Source organism: Otolemur garnettii, unplaced genomic scaffold (assembly GCF_000181295.1).
Source record: "Otolemur garnettii isolate 467f Iridium unplaced genomic scaffold, OtoGar3 scaffold00044, whole genome shotgun sequence".
Lineage (NCBI taxonomy): Eukaryota > Metazoa > Chordata > Mammalia > Primates > Galagidae > Otolemur > Otolemur garnettii.
The window spans coordinates 5,253,266-5,263,499 of NW_003852439.1; the positions used below are offsets into that span (position 1 = coordinate 5,253,266).

The 10,234-nt window shown below is 51.5% G+C and overlaps 1 protein-coding gene across 3 annotated transcripts in view; it reads left to right on the forward strand.

Moving 5' to 3' along the window:
* Window positions 1-10,234, forward strand: part of MYH11 (myosin heavy chain 11) — a 117,667-nt gene that overhangs the window by 105,915 nt on the left and 1,518 nt on the right. For 2 of the 3 annotated variants that reach the window (XM_012805743.2, XM_012805741.2), the window contains 5 exons: window positions 123-211; window positions 558-681; window positions 1,288-1,496; window positions 2,956-3,064; window positions 3,150-3,322. In XM_012805743.2, the coding sequence (XP_012661197.1) occupies window positions 123-211; window positions 558-681; window positions 1,288-1,496; window positions 2,956-3,064; window positions 3,150-3,322 (704 nt within the window). Of the gene's footprint in view, window positions 1-122; window positions 212-557; window positions 682-1,287; window positions 1,497-2,955; window positions 3,065-3,149; window positions 3,323-7,500; window positions 7,540-10,234 lie in introns of all 3 variants that reach the window. The other variant, XM_012805742.2, reaches the window with a different exon arrangement.

The following is a 10,234-nucleotide window of genomic DNA, read 5'->3' on the forward strand; positions in this document are numbered from 1 at the left end:
AAAAAAAAAAAAAAAGAATGGCCTTAGAGATGTGTGGCCTGGTGACAAAAGCAGGGTGGACTCTTGCGGGGGGTGGGGCTTGGCCGTTCCCTGGCAGATCATTCCCTGGTTCTGCCCCCCAGGACCTGGCAGCGGCTGAGAGGGCACGAAAACAGGCAGACCTGGAGAAGGAGGAGCTGGCTGAGGAGCTGGCCAGCAGCCTGGCAGGAAGGTAGGGGTTGTCCTAAACTCAGAGGACAGGGGAGTGCTCCCTCAGCCTCAAGGCTCACAATGGCAGAGCCCTCACCTCAGCTCATGTCAGCAGAGGTGAAGCTTCCTTCTTCAGGGTCATCTGTCCCTGTTTGGGTTGCCACTTCCATTTATTCTAGATGGAGGAGGAGGGTGGGAAGCATGAGAGAAGAAGAGGACTGGTCCAGATCCCAGACCTGGGTCCCCACTTCTGGGCTGCATGACTCAGTTTCCCTGTTAGAGAATGGAGCATCACTCCTCTAAAGAGAGAGGGAGTTTTCTAAGCTGGGGGAGAATGGAGACCTCCACCATGGCTACGCTTCTCCCAGGAACACACTTCAGGACGAGAAGCGGCGCCTGGAGGCCCGGATCGCCCAGCTGGAGGAGGAACTGGAGGAGGAGCAGGGCAACATGGAGGCCATGAATGACCGTGTCCGCAAAGCCACACAGCAGGTGAGGGCAGGGAGCCTCAAGACACAGTACTTCCACCCCAGCTCTCTGCTGTTAGCAGGGTCTGGTTCCAAAGTCAGGTGCTGGTTCAGTGACGTGTGTTGCAGCTTCCTGCATGCAGAGGGAGAGTAGTGGGATCTAGACAGTAGGGACCCAGGGCACCCCAGCAGCACCCAACCTACTGTCTTCAGAACATGTAGTTCCAGCTTGAGCATCTCATTTGTCATCCAGGACCTGCCTGGGATGTCCCTGGAGCATCCCAGGGACGATGCCTTGTCCCCAGCCTAAAGCCCTAACCTTTAACAGTGAGCCCTCAGTGAGTGACTGTGTAGATTTCACTGAGCATCAGTTTGGTGGGTGCTTGGGGACCACTGTGTGATCTGAAATCTCTCATGGGTGGGGTCCAGGGATGTGGCCAGATGACTCCAGGACAGGGAGGACATCATGGACTGGTCCCTCACATGGCCTGGGTGGCTCTTGAGCTGTCTCAGAGGATGAAGATGTAGGAGGGACTCTTGGAGAAGCAGGCCGAGGCTGGAGGCAGTCCCAGAGGGTGTGGTCTCAGTGCACTGCCCAGGGCTTTCACCTCAAGCCTGTACCCTTTCCCAGGCTGAGCAGCTCAACAATGAGCTGGCCACAGAGCGCAGCGCAGCCCAGAAGAACGAGAGCGCCCGGCAGCAGCTCGAGAGGCAGAACAAGGAGCTCCGGAGCAAGCTCCAGGAGATGGAGGGGGCAGTCAAGTCCAAGTTCAAGTCCACCATTGCGGCGCTGGAGGCAAAGATCGCACAGCTGGAGGAGCAGGTTGACCAGGAGGCCAGGTATGCAGGCTCAGAGTTCCAGGCCCAGCTTGCTAGTTGGTGACAAGTTGGGGGGACATTAGGGAAGTCAGAGGATCTCTCTGAAAATCGGTTCTGGCTTGTGGATAAAACAAGCTGAGTGCTTCCCACACTGTAGGTGTGACTATACCAGAGAGATGTGCTGGTGCCTGGACTAGAGCAAGCACTTAAAATATGAGCTGCTGGTCGTGTCATAATGTCCTCATGACATCAGCCAGCCTTCTGGGGAGTACAAGTGGCTGTCCCCAAGCTCGGTCTACAGGGTCATTGTGAGTCCAACCATCACACACAGGAAGGCTTCTCCTTTTAATTATGAGCCCGTCTAGGCATCAGGTCACACCACATCTGTGACCAACAGATTCCAAGGATTCTGACCCTTTCGTTTTTTTAATAGTAGTCTTTTTTTTTTATAATTCACATGCCCTGCAATTCACCCATTTAAAGGGTATAGTTCAGGCTGGGCACTGTGGCTCATGCCTGTAATCCTAGCACTCTGGGAGGCTGAGGCAGGTGGATTGCTTGAGCTCATGAGTTTAAGACCAGCCTGATCAGCTCGGCACCTGTGGCTCAAGCGGCTAAGGCGCCAGCCACATACATCTAAGGTGGCGGGTTCGAATCCAGCCCAGGCCTGCCAAACAACAATGACGGCTGCAACCAAAAAAATAGCCGGGCGTGTGGCGGGTGCCTGTGGTCCCAGCTACTTGGGAGGTGGAGGCAGGAGACTCGCTTGAGCCCAGGAGTTGGAGGTTGCTGTGAGCTGGGATGCCACAGCTCTCTACCTAGGGGAACAGCTTGAGGCTCTGTCTCAACAAAAAAAAAAAGAAAAGAAAAAGAAGACCAGCCTGATCAAAAAGCGATCTTTTTGCTTTTGCAAAAAGTAGATTTTTCTCTACTAAAAATAGAAAAACTGAGACAAGAGGATTGCTTGAGCCCAAGAGTTGGAGGTTGCTGTGAGCTATGATGCTATGGCACTCTACTCAGGGCAACAGTAAAAAATAAATAAATAAATAAAAATAAAGGATACAGTTCAATGGCTTCATATAGTCATAGGTGTGTAAAATGATCATTGCCATCACCTTGGAAACATTTTGATCCCTTCAAAAGGAAACCCCAAACCATACAGCGAATCTCCTGTTCTCCATACCCACCCCCAGCCCCTGGCAGCCACAATCCATTTTCTGTCTTTATGAATTTACCTATTCTGGACATTTGATACAAGTGGAATTTCACAACATGTAGCCTGTTGTCTGTCCTCTTTCACTTACCATCTGTGCTGCAGCATCACTGGCACCTTATTCCTCTCTGTGGCTGAATCCTGTCCCACCATCTGACTGATCCTTGGGATCTGCCACTGAGAGCGAGAGACCGTGTCCAGCTGACACTCCCACTGCAAGGGGTGCCAGCCCCATCTGAAACCACCTCTGTTTTCCCCACCGTGCAGAGAGAAACAGGCAGTGGCCAAGTCGCTAAAGCAGAAGGACAAGAAGCTGAAGGAGGCCCTGCTGCAGGTGGAGGACGAGCGGAAGATGGCCGAGCAGTACAAGGAGCAGGTAGGTTGCCCGGCCCCTCCCGGCCCCTCCTGAACCCCGGGGCCCCCACGCAGCCTCACCTGACCCCCTGCCCATCCTGTGACAGGCAGAGAAAGGAAACACCAGGGTCAAGCAGCTCAAGAGGCAGCTAGAGGAGGCAGAGGAGGAGTCTCAGCGCATCAACGCCAACCGCCGGAAGCTGCAGCGAGAGCTGGATGAGGCCACGGAGAGCAATGAGGCCATGGGCCGGGAGGTGAACGCACTCAAGAGCAAGCTCAGGTGAGGTGCCTATGCCTCAGGAGGCCCCGACTCTCATGTGGGGAGGGGAGGCCTGGGGTGGGGCTCCAGTTGGTCAGTGTCCACTGCTCACAGTGAGTCATCAAATCACAGCAGATGGCTCCCTGTCCCCAAAGCCCTCTCTTCCTTCATGGCTAAGCTACTGCGGGGTAGGCACCAGAGCCAGCCCAGATCAGACCAGGGTCCTGCGGTGAGGACCTTCCTTTCTGGTTTCTTGAACATCATCTCCCACCCAGTCCTCACAGGGATGAGGAGGAGGCACTCTGGAAATCATTTCTTCATTGCATTGACAGCTGCAAAACCCCTCCCTTCCTGAACATTCTCTGCTCCTCCTTTCCGGGCTGGGTCACTCTTTGCTTCGGAGCCATCCTGTGCCCTGTGGGGTGCTTAGCAGCACCCCCAGCCTCCACCCACACATGCATAGCCTCTGTTGACACTGCAATGTGACCACCAAAAATGTCTCCAGATGCTCCAGAAATCCCCTGGGTGCAGGCTGAGAACCCATGCCCTCTCTGGAGGGGGTGCTGTTCTCTCCTACATTCCTGGTACTTTGGGGTATCCACTGGCTCTCCAGTCCTGCTTCCTCCACCATGTCCACCTGCCCCAGGCTGCTTCCCAAAGATCTGATCTCCAGGCTTCCCATCTCTCCAACAACTAAGTGGGCAATCCAGCCTCTCAGTTCCTTGACCTCCTTGGTCATCTCATCACCCCCATGGCATGACCAGTGCCCCTGGTCAGGCATCTCATCATCTGCCCCACAGGGTCTCCACACCATTGGTGCAGCCCTCCTTGCCCAGCTCCAAGGCCAGGGCTGGCCATGAGGTCACCCCTTTCCCATCCTTAACCTCTGGTACCCCCTCCTATTCTGCTGTGTTCACTTGGTGAAAACACAACCCCAGTGAAACCCAACTCTCCACTTTCACTGCAGCGCAACAAGGCTAGAGAGACAGCCCTGCTGTGCCTCCCAAGAACTGTGAACTTGGGGAGGGGCTCCCGGTGTTCCCTGGACCCCTCTCCCTGCACTCCTCCCTCAGATACTGGCTTTTCACCATCCCCTGTAAACAGCATCACTCTTCTGTCATCCTCTCTCTCAGTGGATGATCTTACTTCCCATTTGATGGAGAAGCAGGAGCAATCACAAAACCTTGTGCACGGCCCCTCTCCCCAGCCCCCTACACCTGTGCCTAGTCTTCCACTTATCCCCATTTCTGTGAACTGTCCAGCACAGAGGCCAGCGCCTCCACCAGACCCACCACTCCTCTGGTGGACTCACACACATCATTCCAGAAATCCTGCCCTTCCTCTGCCATGTTTTCTCTTTTGTTTCATCAGCTGGGAAAACCTCTTAGCTCCATTTCCCTGCTGCCCTTTACCACAGAACTCCATGAGAAAAGTGGCTAGAGGCCCCCCTCCCATTGCTCCCCAAGGCCATGGCCACAGTGACAAGTGTGGCCAGTGCCCACTGACTCAGCAACGGCGCTCAGTGTGACCCGTCACTCCTCCTGCTCCACATGCTTTCTCCTCTGGGCTTTCCAGACACCCCCTCACCCAGATTCTCTTTCTTCTTTTTGGGCTGTCTCTCCCCATCTCCTTCGCCAGTTCCTCTGGTTCCTCATCTGGAAACCTGCTTGCCAGGGACTGCCCCAGGGTGCCGTCGGTTCTCTCTTCATCTCCTCCCTCCCCAGGTGATCTCAACCAGTCTCATGACTTCAGAATTCTGCCCACAGCTAATGACTTCTCAGTTCAGATCTCCAGCCCAAACTTCTGCCCAGAACCCCAGACCCCCCTGAGGTTCCCACTGTCTGATGGGAGCTGCACCCCAAATCCTGATTAAAACTTTTTACTCCCAAACTGTCTCTTCTTCACAGTCCTCCAAATGCAGCAGCTCAGACAACAAACCTCATATTCATTCTTTAGGTTTCTCCCTCCCTGGTGCCCCACATCCAACTTGTGGGCAAACCTGGTATACATTCCCTAAAGAAGACTGTCCATCCAGAGCCAGCCACATTGGGCCACCTTGGCCAAGCCACTCTTATGCCTCATCTAGAGAATCACCAACACCTCCTCCTTGTAAGCAGGCCCTCCTTGTAGTCTATTCTCAACCCAGCAGCCAGAGGGATCCATTTAAATGAGGTTGGGTTCCTTCTCTCCTTTGCTCAGAAGCCTCATGCAGAGCCAAAGCAATGCCCTTTCCGGTGGCTGGTCCAACTAGGTCCTACTTGATCTCTGTCCACTGCTCGCTCAGGTACCCTCCCCCCTCTTCACACGCTGCCTCAGGGCCTTTGCACTGCCTGTTCCTTCTCCATAGAACATCTTTCTCCTGTTCTCTGCATAGGTGGCTCCCTCCCTCCCTTCAGGTCCATACTCAGAAGTCACCCTGTCTAAAATTTCCCACCTTGCTCCCTCTAATTCCCTTTCCCCTTCTCTACACATCACCATGTAACCTGGCTACTTGGTCTACTTAGTCATGTTAGAATTGCAAGCCCCATGAGCACAGAGGCTTGGGTCTGTTGATTCTTCCTGTGACTAGGACAGTGCTGGGCACAGCAGGAACCTGTAGGCATAGAATTGTAGGTGATGTTGTCCCAGCTTCAGTCACTCTCACACCATCCTAGTCATGGGCCTTAGCCCCTCACCACCTGCACAACTGTTGATTTTTTTCTTTGAAATGAACTGTTTTACTCATATATACATTTAATTGCAAATGAAACTTACCACTCCTATATTTTAAAACCAGCATCACTGTATTGTTAGCTCCTATCAAAAGGAAATATAGCAAAAAATAAAATAACTGTCAAGTTCTAGCTACTGTGGCCTCAAATTGATTACCGGGACCTAAAAGGCTGCTTCTCAGTTAAGAAGGGAGAGACAGGGAACATTAGCACCAACTAGATCCCTTGAACACAATCAGACTTATTTAAAAAGAGTTGGGAAGGAAATGACGTTCTCTGACGTTCTCCCTGTGTAGATCAGTTAGCTGACAGTGTGCCCTGCAGCCTTCTGAAGTCACGTGGGGGTATTGGCTCCAGACTTTGGGAACCACTGGATGAGACAGGGAAGAACAAACCCCTCTGAGAAAGAGAAAAGAGCAGCTGGTTCAGAGTGGCAAGGCTTCAAGGAGGAGCCCCTAATCCCTGGAAGATGAGGCCGGATGTGGGATGGAAACAGATCTGACTTCTCAAGGGATGGCGGGGGCCTGGGAGCAGCTCCCGGGGTTGAGGGGTCAGCAGAGGACAGCTATTCTCACTCAAAGAACTCCACAGAATGTGCTCTGCTGGCCACTGCCTGCCCCCCAGCCCCTGCTGAGGGGTGAGGCCAAGTGGCGGAGACACAGGCACCCTGGCTTTCTACCCCACTGCTATCACGACTTCTTTTTCTTGGGTCTAGTGATCCTTGTAGCACATAGGAAACATCCTCTACATCTGATCCTTCTTGGGAAGTTCAGGCTAGTATGGAACAAACCCATCTTTGCCAGTCCCCAAATGAACACGTACACAAAATGAGTGAAAGACCTGCCCTACTTCCCCTGTCTTCTTTGAGTCTTCTGGGTGCACAAAAACATAAAACCAGGCACTAGAGTATTGAGAGAGGTTTGCAAACCTAGCCAGCTCCTCAGCCAATAAGGAACTGCAAAGCAAGATTCACACGGTTCTCATCTGCCCCAATCAATCTCAACAGAAGCCCTCTCTAAACCTGGCCCAGGTACCTACCACTTGCCACGTAGCCAGCTGGCTCTGAGCTGCAAAAGGTACCTGCCTTGACCTTCCTGATAGAGGCACAGAAGCTAACAAAGACCATGTAATGAGAATGAAGGGAGCTGCAGCTTGCAGGCTCTGTTTCCACACTCATCTTTTGGACTATTTTGCTCAAATAGCTTTACCCTCCCGAACAGTTATGCAATGATGGGATTTATAGGAGGCTCTTAAAAGAAGCTCTAAAGGACAGAAGTTTTCTTTTTAATTTAAAACACTGCTTGTCCTTGGCCAGAGCTGGCCCAGAGCTCTTGCCTTCGCCTAGATGCTTCACTTGCTGCCAGGCTGGCTTAAAAGTGCCTTTAATTATTAAACGGAAGCAAATGCCTTTAATGATTAAAATAATGCTTAATCAGGTTCTTTCCCGTGTGCCAATGGTAACCACCAGGGACTCTCTCTCTGTTTCAGAGGGCCCCCCCCACAGGAAACTTCGCAATGACTCACCAGGTACCATGACTTTCAGCCTCACGGCTCCTGTGTGTTATGCTCAGCTTCCATTTCTTTTCTGCCCAGCACCCCTCTACCCCCATTTCCTAAGCCTTTGAAAACTTCCATGAGGTTCCTACAAAACCTGAAGGTGTGGATGTCTTAGTCCAAAACTGCCTTTAATCAAAAAACCAAGATCAGGACAACAAGTAAACCTCATCTCTTGACCCATTCTCTTTCCCTCCTCTGGGGCAGCGCATGTGACAGTGGGCACCCAACACCATGCCTTTGGCACTGTGTTCTGATGAGATGTTAAGAGGATGTGTGTGTCTGTCGCTTGGATGTTTCTTACCTTGGTGCCTAGGGCCACTCTTACACTGTTAGGACACTTGGCAGTGCTGTCCCTCCTGTCAAGACACCCCACTGAGTGAATGTGACACTTCCACAATCTGGGTACATTCCTGGAGAAGGGAACTGGCTTCAATTTGGCTGGCCTGGGTCACAGACCCCAAATAACAAAGCACAGGTTTGTAATAACTTGTCCTCCTATGATCAAGCTTTCACAAACTTGCCTACAAAAGAAATGAGCTCACACAGCGATGTCTGACAAATGCATGTGGCTTGATTGAGGTCCACCTGCTAACTGCATCCTCAGCACGGAAGGGAAGACACTGGCCACTGCAAAGCCAAGCACGGTCCTGGAAGAGACTTTTCCAGAGGCCCACAGGCACCTGTGTGCTCAAGGACTGGAGAATGGATACCCAAGACTTGAGGAAGCACACAGGACCCTTCCCAAGAGAAAGTAAAGAGGTCTCTGCTGCTCCAGGATTTTAACAACTTTTTGTAGGTGACATTAGGCAGCAGAGGCCTGGTTCCTCTCACCCTATGGAGAGGCCAGATGAATCCTAGCTGGTGTTTATCTTTGCTTTTGGAGAACCTCAGCTTTGCTGTTGCTACCCAAATACTTAAAGCTGGGTGAGGTTTGGGCAAGAGCTTTCGTGTCCATTTCAAGGGGGAGCAGATCAGTCTCTAGGACATCTTGAGCAGGTTTCCTGCCAGCTCATTAGGCTCATAGGATGAGCTGAATTCTAGAGTTGGCTGGAGGGTAGGACCCACCAGTCAGTGGGAAACCAAGTCCTTGCAAAGCAGCAGCACTCCACATGCTCGTACCAATTCTGGAGCACCAGCAGTGCCTTGGATAAGTTCTCTAAGTCCAAGAATAAAATCCAAATCTTTCAGGATCAGACACTTTGAGAAAATCTTTAGAGGAGCCCCTTATTTTCTCTAACAGATATATTTGGTCTCAACCTTTGTCTAGGATTTAAAACCAGTTCCCTCGAGAAAGGTACCTGAGCCAGAAAAGACTGCCTTGCAGGATGGCAGCCAAACAGGGGCCTGACAGTGACCCAGGGCACAATTTACTTCTTAGGTCAAGGCAGCAAAGTGATCCCTTAAACTTTTCTAGTTAGCAAAGACACTCTTCCAAGAGGCAAACAGAGAGTGCCAGGAGCCCTGATGTGCAGGCTGGGTACCATTTCCCAGCCCTAGGATGGCCCGGCAGGTTTCCAACCTGGAGGTGAAGGGGAGGAAAAGCGCCACCTGTGGACAGGGAGGGAATCGTGCCAGTATACTCCTTCCACCCTGAACTTCCTGACCCTTCTCTCTGACCCGGTCTTGGAAAACAGTGTTAAAGAAAGAATTTAAAGAATATTTTTGGAGACAGGATTAGAGAGTAATGGGGCTAGAAACCTAGAAGTTTCCCTAGGAGTATTCACAGTTGGGAGTAGCTACAACTTTAAGTATTTATTCCTGATCGCTGTGCCTCGGGAATCCCCATCTTCTATACCAGGATGGGTTTTCCCAGCCCGGGTTTCTCCCACCCTCTGACCCCAAAGGCTCATGTTGGAGCTCCCCTTCTCAGCGATCATGAATCTCTGGGCCTTGCTTATGCATCTAGTCTTACCTGTCTGAGATCTTCCTTTTGATTCAAGAATCGGTAACTGGAGTGGGCTCACCCTCATGGCTTCTCCATCCAGCCTTTGTGTATGGAACAGGTTGCTTTTGTTACAGAAGTTGGCTTTCTTCTTAGACATCCCCAAATGATTTGAGACCTGCCCTCTGATCCAGGTTAAACAGGGCCAGCTGGCTGGAGCCCAGCATGATTGATTATTTGCTGTGAGTGCTGAAAATAGATCAGCCTTTCTTCCAAACAGCAAAAGTCAGCTGCAGGTGGATCTTACTTTTTTTCCCTTCTACATAATCCGCCTCTCACCCACTTAAATTCTCACTCCATGTGACTAGGCCTTCCTGTGAAATCAGGGTAGGTCTCGGTGATAACTCAGAGGGGACACTGGGAAGGACCAGAGAAGCTGGGCAATGGGGACAGCAGGAACATAAAGAGGGGTGTCCTACTGTCTGGATCTAAAATTCAGTTTGGATTCACCTGTATAATTTCCTAACAAGTAGTCATATTCATGGAGCACCCATTTCTATGCCATGCACAGTGCATATCACAGTGAAGAAAAATCAGAAGCAATCCGTGCCATGGGGGAGCTCAGTCCAGGACGCTCCAGACCAGCGGCGGGTGCTGTCTCACCCTGACCTCTTTCATTCTCACCCTAGTTCATGCTCCTCATCTTTCAATTAAAAATGTAAAACCCTCCACTTCTTTTTTTTTTTTTTTTTGAGACAGAGCCTCAAGCTGTCCCCCTGGGTA